This window comes from Saccoglossus kowalevskii, chromosome 9, assembly GCF_978046115.1.
Source record: "Saccoglossus kowalevskii chromosome 9, keSacKowa6.1, whole genome shotgun sequence".
NCBI lineage: Eukaryota > Metazoa > Hemichordata > Enteropneusta > Harrimaniidae > Saccoglossus > Saccoglossus kowalevskii.
In genome coordinates, this window is record NC_140649.1 from 40,332,567 (window position 1) to 40,351,907 (window position 19,341).

Sequence of the window (19,341 nt, forward strand, 5' to 3'; positions counted from 1 at the left end):
TAGACTTGAATTTAATTTAATTTAATTTTCATACTAATTGAAGCATTCACTAGTTATCAATGCACAATTTGGCACAATTGTTTTTTTACGGAAACTAATTTTTAACTAAATACTGACCATTGACAAACAAAAATCAACATCCGTTCACCGCAAAATGGGCTAAAAAATAACGTCTCTGATTTTTATTCATGGCTACAAGATAATGGACGCATCCATGATAATGAGTCTCAAAAGATTTGATCGACTATCAGGGTTTGCGCTAGTGTCTCGGAAAGACGAGTCCCACTTACAAAATTTTAAGAAATAGAAATGTTATCCTGAAAAACTGGGTCCCTCTTCAATAATTGGAGCCAGGGGAGCAAAATACGGGGTTAACGCAATCCCTGGACTATATCTCCAGGAATACATGTACGAAGGGAATACAAATTCCAACATAAAAAAACATACAATGAATGATCAGCAAGAAATGGCCAATCCTGCAAAACAATTTTTTTGGAGGTTCACTGTAACTTCCACAACCTAATTTTAAGCAAATAATAAAAGTATAAGATCACATTCTCCTATATATTACGGTAGGTTTCTAAAAGCATATAATGCCATAGTTACATGCTTTGAGTACTGTAAAGCTGTATACTAGATTTAAACGAAAGTCATTGAAAGTGACACAGTTTCCGTTCAAACTAATCTTCATGTAGCAAACTTGGTCTTTACAATATTCAAGAAATGTATTTACAAAGGAAGGGGGTGAAATAACAAAACAGTGCACATACCGAGTATGTCAAATAACATGAAAAAAAATGGTTTACAGTGCACTGATCAAGTATGAGTACAATGTCAATGTAGTATCAAATATCTGAAATGCAGTGTCAAACACCTACATGATTCTATGGCGTTTGAATCACCTATCGCCAGTTGACAAATATGGGCATGTAAATTTATTATGTATTGAAGTGGGTGACCTTTTGTACTGACATGTCTTACATGATTAGAAGTTTTTTTAAAAGGCCAGAGGTATGCAAATTCATAGTGGGCGGAACAGAAATTGTATATCAAATGTTCTGGAGACTATTTTTCGGCAGTGAAGTAGAGAAGGCAGAGGCAGCTAGGGATATATTGAAGTACATGTAAACCATCAATTGCATCATTCAAATATTTACTTGATTTGGTGACACTTTGATTCAATTCGCTATGATGTCATCTTCACCACTGATTTCCACTGTAAAGCCCATATTTTTTGTTGAATTGTACTAAACTACTTTTTAGTAAAGTATGTGATCGTAACTGAGTGGAGTTTCATACTCTTTACTTATATTATAAACATGTACTGCTGTAGCAAGTGACACAATATCATCATGACCACTTACTATCAGTTACATGTATGGAAACAAATAAATATGTTATATTCATTATCAAACTGGCATGCCTGAAGACTATTTAGAATATAAATAATATTAAGCATTAAATAAACATGTGTAGACTATGAGGTAAGCATGTGCATGTGATCAGAATTTTAAAATTATGAGAATCTGCTTAATAATTACGTTGTACATACATATCAAAAACCATGTAGAAATACATGTCCAAAACAATATTTTGCAGTTGACAGCAGGATTTATCCATACTGTGTGTTATTCATGTTTGGTTCCTACTTCTAAAAACAAATCAAAGAAAGCTTAGAAATATCTCCTGTGTGCTATATTGGAGACACTAAAAATTAATTAGCCTTTCAAACAAGAAGCTTGGCAACTGATATTTGTCTGATATTTTAGATGCACGGTGTAAAAACAATGTGATCACCATTATTGAAGTTTATAATAATTTTACATCTGTGGTTTTCAGTCTAATTAATTTTTTCCAGAACATGCACCTCTACCACAAGTTCAATTTAAATATGCATGTTTTTCAACATTAAACTAATCACGTCTGTGGATTACCCAAGAGCATCTATAAACCAAACTTCAATGATATGTGATGATTACGCATAATATGCAATTAGTATGCTCAAATTTCAAGCTAAAACAAGTCTTTAGCATTGTTCCTAGGCACTTATGTACCAAGTCTTATTGAAATGCAATAATTGTTTTTTGAGATAGGTAGAAAATTATTATACAAATAAGGCAATTATTTTGCATATAATTCAATCCAAAACTAATTAGTTTGTGTATAATTTCTAGGCACATATGTATGATTCATAATAATGTGATGATAAATTATGTAAATTAGGTAATTATTATGGATGTACATAAACCCAAAAGTAATAAGTCATTATTAATGACATAGTTCCTGTTGCAGTTAGGGGAAATGTTATTCATGCCAAAAATAAAGTTACGGTTCAAAAGCATTGTTAATAAATGAGAGTGAATAAATGGCTGGTCTAGTCAACAGAAATTAGATGTATTAAATGACTCCTCCAAATAGCTATGGTTTAACAATTATAAATATTCAATGAAATAATGACCATATATGATGACTTGATATTTTGGTCATATCTTGTCGGACACAATTATAGCACTGGTGGCATGTCCCTATCTGCAATAGTACTTATTTCATTACAGTCATGCATATTAAGAAACACATATGAAACTAATAACAGGTAAATAATATGCATGGATTTCAACCATGAAGTAATCGAATCTGTGGATCAAATTAGGTAATTAGTAAGCATAAAATTTAATCCTAAACTGAACAAGTATATGGCTTATTCTTAAGCATTTACATGTGTATGTATCAAGGTTTAATGAAATGTGTTCAATAGTTCTTGAGAAAAGGTGAAAATGCTTAAATTTGAGTAATTAATATGCAAATTAGGTAATTAGTATGCACAAGATTTCAATCAAAACTAAACAGTACTGCGCATTATCCCAGATCATCTATGTACTAAGCTTACCAGGCACATGCTAAGAATGAACAGATTTGGGACACAGGGTTCAGAAATTTATAATTTAATTTCAAGCCCTTCATGAATAAGGAGAAGCATAGAAAAATGTGGTAATACATCTAAGTCAGTATTGACTTTGTTTATCTAAAATAAATAAGACTTGATACATGTACCAACCTTTATGAATAATTGACTTTCTAAGATCTTCGGCAATTTCAGCATGACCAACTTTATCCAAGGCATCAATAAACTTATGAAACCAATCACCACCTTTCTGCACCAATCTACAGCACATAACCATGGATGCTTGTCGGGCACCACAAGTCCTCTGTTCAGCCTCAATATTCTCTTTGTCAGTATCACTGAAGACTGAGGCGAGTTCTGGTAGAATCTCCATTGGATTGATGTCTTGTAATTGATGTGAATAAACCATCACAAGTTGCTTAAAATGATTAAGGTCATCCAGATTATCAGTGCTGCCTATATCTTCAATGTAATTTGCTAAATGTACATCTACAAAAAAACAACAAATGAAAAACAAGTCATGACATATGACACAGTCCCATTCATACAATATATTGAACAAAACTGTCAGCCATTTTGAAACACATCTTGACTTGATGTATCATGTATGAGTAAAAAGAAATTAGTGCCCATGCATCTCTTGTTGTGATCCAAAAATACGACTTTTTAAAGGTTGTGAATATAAGCTGGTTCTGTTAACATGGAATATTATGATGGAATGGAGATAGGTGACACAAATTAGTGTAACCAGGCATTAAAATTTTTTTTATGTTTATAGCTGAAATAATAACAGTGAATTTCATGAAAGCATGAACGCTTTTTTACATAAAAACTGTTAGGAACAATACCTGTTTCACGAACACAATCCATAAATATACGGAACCATCCAGGGTTTCTTTCTGAACAATTGAACAGTTTCTCGAGAAGAGCTGCAACTGCATCAGAATTGGTACGGTTCTTTTGTATATTATAAATATCAGTAATTCCCTCTGAAATACAATATAACAAGTTTTTATTTTCAGCTGAACAGTAGATTTGTCAAGTCCAAAGTTTGAATGCTGAATATATATTTATACATGTATGTGCCTTAATATGTACCCACTTATACATGTATGTATTTATTTTCTCAGAAGATGCCTAGGTCATACATGTAAAATGTAAATGCTACCAGCATGCAAAATAGCAAGTTCATCAGTTGAAGAATTCATGAGAAACAAGTGCTCAAAATTGACATTTTTATCAAAAATCCAAGATTGTGGCCAAAACATGTGACTGATCACAAATATTGTATTTTTTGTAAGAATTACTGGTAAGCTATAGTCAATATGCTACACAAGTATTTAGTTGATTTTCACATTTTTGGCGAAAATTCAAGATGGCAGCATAATAAGTGACTGATCTGAATTACTGAAACCAAATACACTACAACATCTTGGCAAAAAAGGTGGTGCTTTATTATTGAACAGCAAAAATAGCACAAAAGCACCCAGGCTTAACTAAATACAAGTATAAAGGTGCAAGAGAAAAACAATAAAACTAGGAATGAACAGTAAAGGTTAAAGAAAAATAAAATAAATATAAAAAATTGGGTCTGTGGTAGGGATGGGTGAAAAAGTAGCCAACTCAAAGATGGCGGGCCGCAAATGACGATGGGAAATACATTACCCAAACTACTAACATAGGGGGCGCTCTCCCTACCCAGAAAACTGAGTTATCCTAAATTAACCAAATTTTTCACAATACTGATAAAAAAATTTACTAAATTACTGAAACAAAATACACTACAACATCTTGGCAGAAAAGGTGGTGCTTTATTAGTGAACAGCAAAAATAGCACAAAAGCACCCAGGCCAAGGCGAAGCAACTGCCAAAAAGATGTAAAATAATGTGTTGTATGAATGTGTGTGTTATTGGTGTGTGATGTATGTGTGTGCTGTACAGAACAAAAAAAATACAATTTTAAAAGCTAGGCAACAAGGGATTGAAAATACAAGCTTAAAATTGCTAATCAAAGCTCAAATAGATTTAAGGTAACTGTCTAATAGTTGAAAGTACTGGCCATAGCCTGGGTGATCGAAAAACGAAATGAGGGAGGAAGAGCTATGTAGCCTCTGTAGGCCAAAGACTTCCAGTCACCATGTGCCTTTATGAGGTGATCTGAGACGCCTGCAGCTGCTGCTAAAGTAGCTCCTCCCCTACGCAGGCTATGGACAGTATAGTTTAAAGGGTCAAGCCCAATGTCAATGACCAAAGACCTAAATTTTCGGGTGAGTGTATGACTAGTAAGAGGAGTGAGAGATCCTGAATGAGAATATACAAAGGCAGGTGAGGCCGCTGAGGCAGGGATGTGAATTAACATGTTACAATATGCAGTGACAGGGCAAATGACCGAGTTAGGTATTTTAGCTACAGGAATAACATGCCAAACGTCGTGTTTCTGACGTGTTTATGACCACTGGGTGTGTAACATTAGACCTTGCACTGCAAATGAGATGTCCATGCGACGGAGTTGCTCTTGCGGTACAAATTTGTGGCGTGACGTAGGTACCATGTTTGACTTTCGAAGAAATGAAAAAAAGGCTCACAAAATACAAGCCCATACAGCTATATCAAATTCGTTGTTAAGGTCCAAATACTGTCTCATAGCTAATAAATGTTCTGGTAAAATTGGAAGTTTCTGATGCGGCATAGATGACATAGTTTTCTCCAGTCCCCGTAGGGTAAGTTTGACGTCGATGCTGTGAAAACAGTCATTACAAAAACCTAAAAGCTTGTGCCAGGTATTGATACCAGATAAATAGTTTCTGATTGATTTAGTGCTTTTGAATGAATGCGAAAGCATGCATGCATATATACATAATGTTAATTCTGCAGCTGGGAATGGTTCAAGTCCTAGATTGGTGGAGCAAGCAAGGTATGAATGTAGCTGGCAGTGCAAGTGTTTGTAAGTTCCTGGGCGGAATGCTGATTTTTGAAATAGTTTTAACTTCAGCTTTTATTTCCTCTATTGTATTACCTGAAACAAATCAAATGTTATGGTTAATTATAAAATCTTGTTCTTGCACATGTTGTTCTACCAGTTTAAATTGTGACATAGAGCTGATGAAATTGACTGCATGGGATTGGTGCTGGTGCCACGGTGAAAGTAGATCGGCTGCTCTGTTGTCCACCCCAGACAGATGAGTTGCCCTTAGCTGTATATTGTTCGTTGCCGTTATCAACCAGATATTTCTCACGATTTGAAGTAACTGCTCCTCTCTGCCAGACCCAGAGTTAATGATGTAAACAGAGACTAGGTTATCACAGTATATAATGAGTGATTTTCCTGATAACTGCATTGCCCATAGGCGTAGTGCAACCAGAATGGCTGTCAGCTCCAGTGCGGCTATTGGCATGTTAAGCATTGTGGTAGAAAATTCAGTATGAAAGTACTCAATAACACTTGTGTGGTTTTGGAGCCAGCCACCATAACCAGTAAGGCATGCATCCGTAGCTAGTCGCATATCTGGTGCTGAGAACAGAGTTTCTGGAATTGTGCTGACACCATTGTAACAGCGCATGAATGCGATCCACCATGATACATCCCTACGGAAGTAGGCACTGAGTTTAATGTGATGATGTTTATTGTTGGTCTTATGAAGGAGTGCCAACATGCGACACAGGAATAGTCGAGCAGGATGTATACAGTCTGCTATAAATGCCAGCTTGCCAATGAGTGATTGCAGCTCTCGTTTGGTGCATTTTTTCCTAAGTGAAAACTTTGATAATAGCTCTTCTGCTTCACTGAGTTTTTGCTCTGGGATACTAACTTGCATCTTTATTGTGTTGAATTGTTTTCCCAAAAATGTTAGACAGGTGGTTGGTGGGCAGCATTTTTCAATTGACAGCTCAAATCCGTACTTAGTAATTGTGTCTTTGAGTGAGTCGTAGGCTTTCTGTGCATGCGCTGGAGCCTCTCCTCCCACAAAGTCATCAATGTAGTTAGTGGCCTGGTATCCCAATTTACGATAAATGTGCATGAGCCTGTTTGTTGTTCTTTGACATGCCATGGCGGCTGACCGAAGACCAAATGGAAGCTTGGTGTCGAAGAACTGTAATCCCCTCCATGCCAAACCTAACAGATGATAGTCATGGGGATCGACTGGAATCCATCTGTAGCAACACCGTATGTCAGCTTTGAACAATAAGCAACCTTGACCATAATGATTTATAATTTGAATCAGGTTGTCAATTGATGGGTACCGAAGTTTATATGGATCACCAAGAAAATTGTCATTTGGTATGCCATCGTTGACTGATGTTCCTGCTGGAAAAGATAGATCCATAACAGTTCGCCTTTCAGTTAACCCTTTTTTTGGTACAGATGATAGTGGAGAGAATGCCAATGGTAGTGATAGTGGATTGCCTGAAAATGGACCGGCGAGCGCTCCAAGCATGGTTTCCTTGGCAATATATGAATCAGTATGAGATGCAAAATTGACTGCAGAATTGTGATTGTGCTTGACTGTGTGGGGTAACACGCTATCTGTGTAGTTGATTGGCCAACCAAATTGCAGAAAGTCTACGATAATGTTATCAAAATAATCGTGTAGCGATGTACGCCACAGTTCTACATTGAATGTTGATGACACGGTAATTCGCTGATCCTGGTAGTTTGGCTTGCCTGATTGCACGATAACTGTGTGTGCTTTGCACAAGAAGTCAAAATTCAATGTGGATGTTGGTGGCCAGCTGATAGTTGGTGGTTCGATAATGCTGGTGTTGGTTAAATAAAGGTGTTTTTTCTTAATGTTTTGTACAGTGTATAATGGGTAGTTAAAACGATTTGGCGTAACCTTGTTAGACCCTACAATATCATCACCTGTGTCCTTGTGGGTATTTTGGTTGTAGTGCCCAATAGATTGGTCTGGTGTTCTACTGCTATTTTAGACAACGGTGTTGGTATCCATCGAGGGGATACATGTTCCATACCAGGTAACTATGGTTTGCTCTTCGGTGGTGCTGTCCAATGCGGGGACACGATTGTGAAGTGATGTATTTGTGTGGTCCTGGGGGACCGAGTCCAATGCGGGGACACGATTGTGAAGTGATGTATTTGTGTGGTCCTGGGAAACCAAGTCCAACGCGGAACAAAATGTTTATGAGGGGGTAATACAATTGAGGTATCGGTGATGGTACTGCTGGGATCGTGATTAATGTAACTGTCACTACTATTTTGTATATTGGTATGTTGTTGTCATTCCTTTGGTTTGTGTAGGCAGTCCTTGGCTGAATGTGTGGCCTTGACTTTGCGTATGAACAAACACGGGCGGCAAATATGGAACTCTGTCTCACCAGCCTGGTTTTGACGATCACTCCCATGCCTGCACTGCCCCTTTTGGAAGTTGCCACAGTAGCGTGTCTGATCTCTTATGCTGCCTAGTAAAGAGACATCTTGCCTTAATATGCGAAAAGTCGCCGTTCCATCCTTGTAAACCTCTCTCTATTTCCTTCAGTACTTCGGCATGGTAACTGCGGACTTCGCTCCAAGTATACAACTCACACAAGTGCAGTAAGTCAGTAAGGTGACTGGCTCTTAGCTGCTTGTATTGTTCAGGCTCTTGGTGAAAGATGACGTAAACTTCGCCCCTTGTCAATGCTGGGAGGGTCAGTTGGTTGTATGGCAACTCATCTGTATTTGAACCATGTGTAGCCAGTTTACTTGTAAACTCATGGGGCCATGGAACTATGTACAACACTTGGTCAGTAGACTTTCTTGCAGCACCTGATTTTGGCTTCTTTTTCTTTATTTTAGGGTGAAATACATCTTAAGCTAAGGTATCACCATTGGAATCTGAGGATGATGTTGTCGACTGCTCAGATTCAGAATCGGTTGAGCTATGGGTTTCTACTATTTGCAACTTTTTCTTCGCTTTATGCACTTTTTTCTTTACACTACTGTCTTTTTTATGTCAACAATGTTCACTTTGGATTTAGAACTGTTTGTTTTCTTGGCTTTGCTTTTGAGAGCTTCGTTTTTGGCCATTTCTCCCTCGATTTGTAATTCAATTTGCAGTTGTTCGTTTTCTTGACGAAGAGCCTCCAGCATATCTTTTTTGTCCTGAGAAGTTGTTAAACTCCAAATATGGATCAGTTTGCGAGTTTCAGTTAACTTATCTTGTAGTGGTGGCGATGTGATGCATGTTTCGTCGTCCTGCTGTGTAGGAGTTGAAGTAGCCATCTTATGAAAATCGAACGAGTTGCTGGTGTTATTCCTGCAAAAGTCGCCCTGATGGTCCTCGATGATTGCGTAAGGATACTTGACAAGTAGAACAATGCCGATGTGGACGTTGATCCATGAAGATTAGGCGGATTGTGATTGTGAATACATACGAAAAAGTAGCCAACTCAAAGATGGCGGGCCGCAAATGACGATGGGAAATACATTACCCAAACTACTAACATAGGGGGCGCTCTCCCTACCCAGAAAACTGAGTTATCCTAAATTAACCGAATTTTTCACAATACTGATAAAAAATGTACTAAATTATGTGTTTGCTGTCCGATGGAGTTCAGTATAAAGATACAGCATGGAAAATTTCAAAATAATCTGATAAATGTGGCATTAGAAAAAACAACTTCCTGTTTAAAAGAAATCAAAGGTGGCAAACCAAATTACATGACCAATCACAAAGAGCTTCCCAAACTTCATGGAGTTTTATACGTACATGTACAAGGTAGATGCTAAAAAAAAACAAATTTTGGATCATGGTGTTCAGTGAATCAAGTGTTGTCCTCAAGATAGATGCAACGCCAGTAGACAAATCAAAATTCTAAAAGTTAGGCGCACTAGTTCACATAGTCTCTAATGTGCTCGAGAAGTTATTATTATATTATACTGGCAACGGTATTCAAGTTCTAGGGCGACAATGAAATGGCAGAACAAGAAAAACCTGTTGTGTGTGCAAATGTTTGTGTGCATGATGGGATTTTATTACTAATGTGCACTAAACATGTACATGTAGCACTTCTGTGTCCTGTGTAAAGAAAGAAAAGTGTTTGAATGTGACGTCAATAACGCGTTAATGGTGGTGACGTAGTTTACCACATATGAAGAAACATTTTAATTTAATCTAACCTTAACCCTAATACCCAAATGGGAATATCTGAGTGGGTGGTCACCCATACATCTTCCATATACCTTGTATTATTACTGTAACATTGTTCTGGTGTCAACTAGGTTCAACAATGAATGTGATATATGTTTTGTACATCTGTCCAATGTCAATCCCAATGTATAGTTTCAATTTATACAGTGACTCACCATCCAAATGCATTAAGACTGCACATTGTAAAGTCTATGTCAGAGATACTAAAACACCCCCTGCTGAGATGGAATCCATTAAAATAATGATTTAATTAATACATACTATATTACCCAGTTCATATCCAATAATTCGATAAGGTATCTGGCAGTCTTATAATATCCCAATTGCATATTCTTTTAATAAGGTAATATATGATGACATCCTACCCCAATTATTTTACATTATTCAGTACTTCGACTCAATTAATTCCCACTTCTATGCATTGCAATAATCCTATTAAATTTAGTTTATGCAAGACGTCCAAACAAAAAGCTGTTGGAACCACTTGCTGCATTATTTCTCTACCACGTTTGGCAGTGGATGATTGCAGAAATCTTATTTCCTTTTTCAGGAAGATTTGGTGTACAGCAGATGCTAGGTGTATTCTTTATGTAGTAAAATGAGTTTATAGAGATGATGACCTTGACCTCAACACCCATGATGCAATAGGACAAGCAGATTTGTAATGACTGCTACTAAATAAACATCCAGTTACCGAGTTTTAATCTGAGTGTCATCAGTGAGTTTAGTGGTATATATCATACTTCCCACTGTAACAGAGCTACACTCGTTTTAACCAGACTATCAGTTGTAATTGCTGTCCATGCTACATCTAGTACATGTGTAGGTACATATGTGTATTTCGGGGTTGGGCCTCCAACGCATGTAACCACACTGTTTCCCCATCAAGAGGATATCTCCCCAGACTCAGATGCACGGGTTATCTACATTTTTTGTATTGTTAATATGGCTTCATTTTGATATACCGGGTAAACATGTACCATCCAATACAACATACTTGTGCTACTTAGTAGTACATGGTTTGAAAAGAACCAAATTGTCCCTGAGTTCAACCTCACTACATCCAGAATCTCTCAACACTGTTACCATACGATTTTTTACCATAGAGCTTTTACCACTGGCATGTAGGTACTTAGTGCAGAGTTAATATTCGCCATTATTTTTTCAATATTCTTGGATGTAGAATTTTTGTTTCACCTATTGACTGTGTTTAGGGCAGGGCCTTCAGTGATTTTAGATGGATTAGGTGGGCTACATTGAATGCATGATACAACTATTAATGGTTTTGCAAAATGGATCTTTAGCTGCATGGCAATTTCTTTTAATGTGACCCTTTTGTTTGCAGTGATGGCAGGTTTGGATCAACAACTTTGTCTTGTCGGTTGGTGTTGCACCAGAATTGAATAATCATGGAGACAAGTATTAATTTTCACTAAAGCAATGATTCGGTGAAAATAAAATCCAGCGAATATACCATTTTCCCCATATTTTATATTCAACTCATCAAAAATTAATTCCAGCTAAAAGTATTTTACAGTAGTACTAGTAGCTTCGCGGTAAGTGGCTTTCGTATTGGGTGGGTCTCGCGGGGAGTAGGGCTTTGTCACAGTAACTGTTTTTTTTCATCGTTGTTGAGAATTAAAGTTTTATGTTTCTTTAACAACTTGCGCTATTCTGGGAATACCATCCTTAGAAGCTATTAATTTGCCCTTATGATTTGTGCAGTTGCTCTGGCAGGAGTTTCAAAATAAGACCCATGCTCTGATAATACCCATAGTTTCAAAGACCAAGAAACATTATCATTATGATCTCATTGGTGTTGCAAAGGATAGCTGAATATTGTTTATTAAAATTAATAATCCCCATAACATATAGATAAATTATAGTACGCAAAAAATATATATAACTCAATCTCAACAATGAAATAAAGATATATATATCAGTAATTTTAATGAAAAAAAAGTACATTTATCTTAGTAATAGTGACACCTGTTGTTTAGTGTGATGAACCCCCACGGTTGGGTACAGGAGCATAGAAGTTTTTAATTAAAATTGTTTTCCATAAGAAAAATGAAACCATCATACATGGCCTTATAAACAGCCTTTTACTTCATAGTGGGGTGGGTGGAGTAAAGCTGTGATTATTTTTATTACTTTCTGACCATCTAGTTTGCCATTTACCATGTCCATATAAACTAAAGCTCCAGCCAATATCAGATTTGACTACTTGTTTCAAGCTATGGCACTTGGAAATGAGTGTTGTGACATGTGGCAAATGTCCAACTGTCTTGGTTAATAAGATTGGCTATATTTCAACTAGAAACAGGTAAACCAGTATACCTGTATGTACGAAGCCAGTGATCGTTATTCAAGCCAAAGAAACTGCATCTATTTATATAAATACACATGGACAGAGAATATTTTCTTGGAGCACTAAATGTGACAATTGCCCTACTGTCTGTGATAAATATACCACACCAGCTACATAGTGCCCGACGAGGAGTTGGGTAGGTAGTGAAGAAAAACATTGACTGAAGCCTGGCAGAGGACTGAATTGTTGTCAACAGCAACAAACATACTGGGAAAGTCAAAGACAGTGAAAAAACAAACAAACAAAAAACACACAGGCATATAAATACTAACTTTCTAGGATCTTTATTGACTCCAAGTAATCCAGAGTAGAACGAGATGAATCAACGCTATACTCCGCCATCTTTATTTTAATATTAGATGCAACCATTATTCTGTAGGGGACAACGGGTCATAACTTGAGGGGAGATAACACCCATGATTTTTAAAATGCCTTGATCAATAAGAGTCTAAGTTACAGGGAACATTATTTTCATTTTTCAGTGGACCAATAAATGCATTTGACAGGAAAATAGAAAAACTCTACCACAACAGCAATTAGAACAGCTTGCTGCATTATAAGTATCACTTCCCTGTCAAATTAGTGGTTCATGCTTATTTGAATCTGAACATAACAGGCCAATTCTATCACACCTTGCTAGGCTTGAACTTCCATCCAATCAGAGCATTCCAAATGAACATGATTCTCCACAAAACTAGAGGGCGCTCTGACCAAAAAATTGCCATGATCTAAATAAAAAGAACTGAATGTCCACAGTTATGTCTGTAGGTGTACCTTACCTGCATGCAAAATAAAGTCCAAGATTGGTCGGTTATGTACGTACTTATCCAGAGTGAATTCATAACCATTTTAACACGTAGCCAGGGTAATGAAATTAAACGGTACCCACCGAAAAATACACAGGGTCAGAACCCTGACCAACATATTGAAATAAAGTCCAAGATTGGTCGGTTATGTACGTACTTATCCAAAATGAATTCATAACCATTTTAACACGTAGCCAGGGTAATGAAATTAAACGGTACCCACCGAAAAATACACAGGGTCAGAACCCTGACCAACATATTGAAATAAAGTCCAAGATTGGTCGGTTATGTACGTACTTATCCAAAATGAATTCATAACCATTTTAACACGTAGCCAGGGTAATGAAATTAAACGGTACCCACCGAAAAATACACAGGGTCTGAACCCTGACCAACATATTGAAATAAAGTCCAAGATTGGTCGGTTATGTACGTACTTATCCAGAGTGAATTCATAACCATTTTAACACGTAGCCAGGGTAATGAAATTAAACGGTACCCACCGAAAAATACACAGGGTCAGAACCCTGACCAACATATTGAAATAAAGTCCAAGATTGGTCGGTTATGTACGTACTTATCCAAAATGAATTCATAACCATTTTAACACGTAGCCAGGGTAATGAAATTAAACGGTACCCACCGAAAAATACACAGGGTCAGAACCCTGACCAACATATTGAAATAAAGTCCAAGATTGGTCGGTTATGTACGTACTTATCCAAAATGAATTCATAACCATTTTAACACGTAGCCAGGGTAATGAAATTAAACGGTACCCACCGAAAAATACACAGGGTCTGAACCCTGACCAACATATTGAAATAAAGTCCAAGATTGGTCGGTTATGTACGTACTTATCCAAAATGAATTCATAACCATTTTAACACGTAGCCAGGGTAATGAAATTAAACGGTACCCACCGAAAAATACACAGGGTCAGAACCCTGACCAACATATTGAAATAAAGTCCAAGATTGGTCGGTTATGTACGTACTTATCCAAAATGAATTCATAACCATTTTAACACGTAGCCAGGGTAATGAAATTAAACGGTACCCACCGAAAAATACACAGGGTCTGAACCCTGACCAACATATTGAAATAAAGTCCAAGATTGGTCGGTTATGTACGTACTTATCCAGAGTGAATTCATAACCATTTTAACACGTAGCCAGGGTAATGAAATTAAACGGTACCCACCGAAAAATACACAGGGTCAGAACCCTGACCAACATATTGAAATAAAGTCCAAGATTGGTCGGTTATGTACGTACTTATCCAAAATGAATTCATAACCATTTTAACACGTAGCCAGGGTAATGAAATTAAACGGTACCCACCGAAAAATACACAGGGTCAGAACCCTGACCAACATATTGAAATAAAGTCCAAGATTGGTCGGTTATGTACGTACTTATCCAAAATGAATTCATAACCATTTTAACACGTAGCCAGGGTAATGAAATTAAACGGTACCCACCGAAAAATACACAGGGTCTGAACCCTGACCAACATATTGAAATAAAGTCCAAGATTGGTCGGTTATGTACGTACTTATCCAGAGTGAATTCATAACCATTTTAACACGTAGCCAGGGTAATGAAATTAAACGGTACCCACCGAAAAATACACAGGGTCAGAACCCTGACCAACATATTGAAATAAAGTCCAAGATTGGTCGGTTATGTACGTACTTATCCAAAATGAATTCATAACCATTTTAACACGTAGCCAGGGTAATGAAATTAAACGGTACCCACCGAAAAATACACAGGGTCAGAACCCTGACCAACACATTGAAATAAAGTCCAAGATTGGTCGGTTATGTACGTACTTATCCAGAGTGAATTCATAACCATTTTAACACGTAGCCAGGGTAATGAAATTAAACGGTACCCACCGAAAAATACACAGGGTCAGAACCCTGACCAACATATTGAAATAAAGTCCAAGATTGGTCGGTTATGTACGTACTTATCCAGAGTGAATTCATAACCATTTTAACACGTAGCCAGGGTAATGAAATTAAACGGTACCCACCGAAAAATACACAGGGTCAGAACCCTGACCAACATATTGAAATAAAGTCCAAGATTGGTCGGTTATGTACGTACTTATCCAAAATGAATTCATAACCATTTTAACACGTAGCCAGGGTAATGAAATTAAACGGTACCCACCGAAAAATACACAGGGTCAGAACCCTGACCAACATATTGAAATAAAGTCCAAGATTGGTCGGTTATGTACGTACTTATCCAAAATGAATTCATAACCATTTTAACACGTAGCCAGGGTAATGAAATTAAACGGTACCCACCGAAAAATACACAGGGTCTGAACCCTGACCAACATATTGAAATAAAGTCCAAGATTGGTCGGTTATGTACGTACTTATCCAGAGTGAATTCATAACCATTTTAACACGTAGCCAGGGTAATGAAATTAAACGGTACCCACCGAAAAATACACAGGGTCAGAACCCTGACCAACATATTGAAATAAAGTCCAAGATTGGTCGGTTATGTACGTACTTATCCAAAATGAATTCATAACCATTTTAACACGTAGCCAGGGTAATGAAATTAAACGGTACCCACCGAAAAATACACAGGGTCAGAACCCTGACCAACATATTGAAATAAAGTCCAAGATTGGTCGGTTATGTACGTACTTATCCAAAATGAATTCATAACCATTTTAACACGTAGCCAGGGTAATGAAATTAAACGGTACCCACCGAAAAATACACAGGGTCTGAACCCTGACCAACATATTGAAATAAAGTCCAAGATTGGTCGGTTATGTACGTACTTATCCAGAGTGAATTCATAACCATTTTAACACGTAGCCAGGGTAATGAAATTAAACGGTACCCACCGAAAAATACACAGGGTCAGAACCCTGACCAACATATTGAAATAAAGTCCAAGATTGGTCGGTTATGTACGTACTTATCCAAAATGAATTCATAACCATTTTAACACGTAGCCAGGGTAATGAAATTAAACGGTACCCACCGAAAAATACACAGGGTCAGAACCCTGACCAACACATTGAAATAAAGTCCAAGATTGGTCGGTTATGTACGTACTTATCCAGAGTGAATTCATAACCATTTTAACACGTAGCCAGGGTAATGAAATTAAACGGTACCCACCGAAAAATACACAGGGTCAGAACCCTGACCAACATATTGAAATAAAGTCCAAGATTGGTCGGTTATGTACGTACTTATCCAGAGTGAATTCATAACCATTTTAACACGTAGCCAGGGTAATGAAATTAAACGGTACCCACCGAAAAATACACAGGGTCAGAACCCTGACCAACATATTGAAATAAAGTCCAAGATTGGTCGGTTATGTACGTACTTATCCAAAATGAATTCATAACCATTTTAACACGTAGCCAGGGTAATGAAATTAAACGGTACTCACCGAATAATACACAGGGTCAGAACCCTAACCAACATATTGAAATAAAGTCCAAGATTGGTCGGTTATGTACGTACTTATCCAAAATGAATTCATAACCATTTTAACACGTAGCCAGGGTAATGAAATTAAACGGTACCCACCGAAAAATACACAGGGTCTGAACCCTGACCAACATATTGAAATAAAGTCCAAGATTGGTCGGTTATGTACGTACTTATCCAGAGTGAATTCATAACCATTTTAACACGTAGCCAGGGTAATGAAATTAAACGGTACCCACCGAAAAATACACAGGGTCAGAACCCTGACCAACATATTGAAATAAAGTCCAAGATTGGTCGGTTATGTACGTACTTATCCAAAATGAATTCATAACCATTTTAACACGTAGCCAGGGTAATGAAATTAAACGGTACCCACCGAAAAATACACAGGGTCAGAACCCTGACCAACATATTGAAATAAAGTCCAAGATTGGTCGGTTATGTACGTACTTATCCAAAATGAATTCATAACCATTTTAACACGTAGCCAGGGTAATGAAATTAAACGGTACCCACCGAAAAATACACAGGGTCTGAACCCTGACCAACATATTGAAATAAAGTCCAAGATTGGTCGGTTATGTACGTACTTATCCAGAGTGAATTCATAACCATTTTAACACGTAGCCAGGGTAATGAAATTAAACGGTACCCACCGAAAAATACACAGGGTCAGAACCCTGACCAACATATTGAAATAAAGTCCAAGATTGGTCGGTTAAGTACGTACTTATCCAAAATGAATTCATAACCATTTTAACACGTAGCCAGGGTAATGAAATTAAACGGTACCCACCGAAAAATACACAGGGTCAGAACCCTGACCAACATATTGAAATAAAGTCCAAGATTGGTCGGTTATGTACGTACTTATCCAGAGTGAATTCATAACCATTTTAACACGTAGCCAGGGTAATGAAATTAAACGGTACCCACCGAAAAATACACAGGGTCAGAACCCTGACCAACATATTGAAATAAAGTCCAAGATTGGTCGGTTATGTACGTACTTATCCAGAGTGAATTCATAACCATTTTAACACGTAGCCAGGGTAATGAAATTAAACGGTACCCACCGAAAAATACACAGGGTCAGAACCCTGACCAACATATTGAAATAAAGTCCAAGATTGGTCGGTTATGTACGTACTTATCCAAAATGAATTCATAACCATTTTAACACGTAGCCAGGGTAATGAAATTAAACGGTACCCACCGAAAAATACACAGGGTCAGAACCCTGACCAACATATTGAAATAAAGTCCAAGATTGGTCGGTTATGTACGTACTTATCCAAAATGAATTCATAACCATTTTAACACGTAGCCAGGGTAATGAAATTAAACGGTACCCACCGAAAAATACACAGGGTCTGAACCCTGACCAACATATTGAAATAAAGTCCAAGATTGGTCGGTTATGTACGTACTTATCCAGAGTGAATTCATAACCATTTTAACACGTAGCCAGGGTAATGAAATTAAACGGTACCCACCGAAAAATACACAGGGTCAGAACCCTGACCAACATATTGAAATAAAGTCCAAGATTGGTCGGTTATGCACGTACTTATCCAAAATGAATTCATAACCATTTTAACACGTAGCCAGGGTAATGAAATTAAATGGTACCCACCGAAAAATACACAGGGTCAGAACCCTGACCAACATATTGAAATAAAGTCCAAGATTGGTCGGTTATGTACGTACTTATCCAAAATGAATTCATAACCATTTTAACACGTAGCCAGGGTAATGAAATTAAACGGTACCCACCGAAAAATACACAGGGTCTGAACCCTGACCAACATATTGAAATAAAGTCCAAGATTGGTCGGTTATGTACGTACTTATCCAGAGTGAATTCATAACCATTTTAACACGTAGCCAGGGTAATGAAATTAAACGGTACCCACCGAAAAATACACAGGGTCAGAACCCTGACCAACATATTGAAATAAAGTCCAAGATTGGTCGGTTATGTACGTACTTATCCAAAATGAATTCATAACCATTTTAACACGTAGCCAGGGTAATGAAATTAAACGGTACCCACCGAAAAATACACAGGGTCAGAACCCTGACCAACACATTGAAATAAAGTCCAAGATTGGTCGGTTATGTACGTACTTATCCAGAGTGAATTCATAACCATTTTAACACGTAGCCAGGGTAATGAAATTAAACGGTACCCACCGAAAAATACACAGGGTCAGAACCCTGACCAACATATTGAAATAAAGTCCAAGATTGGTCGGTTATGTACGTACTTATCCAGAGTGAATTCATAACCATTTTAACACGTAGCCAGGGTAATGAAATTAAACGGTACCCCACCGAAAAATACACAGGGTTAGGGTTAGGGTTAGGGTTAGGGTTAGGGTTAGGGTTAGGGTTAGGGTTAGGGTTAGGGTTAGGGTTAGGGTTAGGGGTTAGGGTTAGGGTTAGGGGTTAGGGTTAGGGTTAGGGGTTAGGGTTAGGGGTTAGGGGTTAGGGTTAGGGTTAGGGGTTAGGGTTAGGGTTAGGGTTAGGGTTAGGGTTAGGGTTAGGGGTTAGGGTTAGGGTTAGGGGTTAGGGTTAGGGTTAGGGTTAGGGTTAGGGTTAGGGTTAGGGTTAGGGTTAGGGTT

At 37.5% G+C, this 19,341-nt stretch overlaps 2 protein-coding genes across 2 annotated transcripts in view; both read right to left on the reverse strand.

Annotated features, from left to right (window-relative positions):
* LOC102805200 (ATP-dependent RNA helicase DHX58-like) overlaps positions 1-5,600 on the reverse strand; it is a 58,379-nt gene extending 52,779 nt beyond the window's left edge. The window contains exons 1-4 of the mRNA XM_085504098.1: positions 5,488-5,600; positions 4,958-5,106; positions 3,751-3,891; positions 3,056-3,391 (exon numbers count right to left, since the gene is read on the reverse strand). Coding sequence (XP_085360224.1) covers positions 3,056-3,391; positions 3,751-3,891; positions 4,958-5,106; positions 5,488-5,600 — 739 coding nt within the window. The remainder of the gene's footprint in view (positions 1-3,055; positions 3,392-3,750; positions 3,892-4,957; positions 5,107-5,487) is intronic.
* A 328-nt stretch (positions 5,601-5,928) lies between these two features.
* LOC146739202 (uncharacterized) lies at positions 5,929-7,338 on the reverse strand. The gene has a single exon (XM_085504099.1). The coding sequence runs from the start codon at positions 7,336-7,338 to the stop codon at positions 5,929-5,931; it is 1,410 nt and encodes a 469-aa protein (XP_085360225.1).
* Positions 7,339-19,341: the final 12,003 nt, after the last annotated feature.

What these genes read in the sequence shown, in the direction of transcription:
- LOC146739202 (XM_085504099.1), bottom strand. Translation starts at nt 7,338, where the DNA reads ATGCTTGGAGCGCTCGCCGGTCCATTTTCAGGCAATCCACTATCACTA.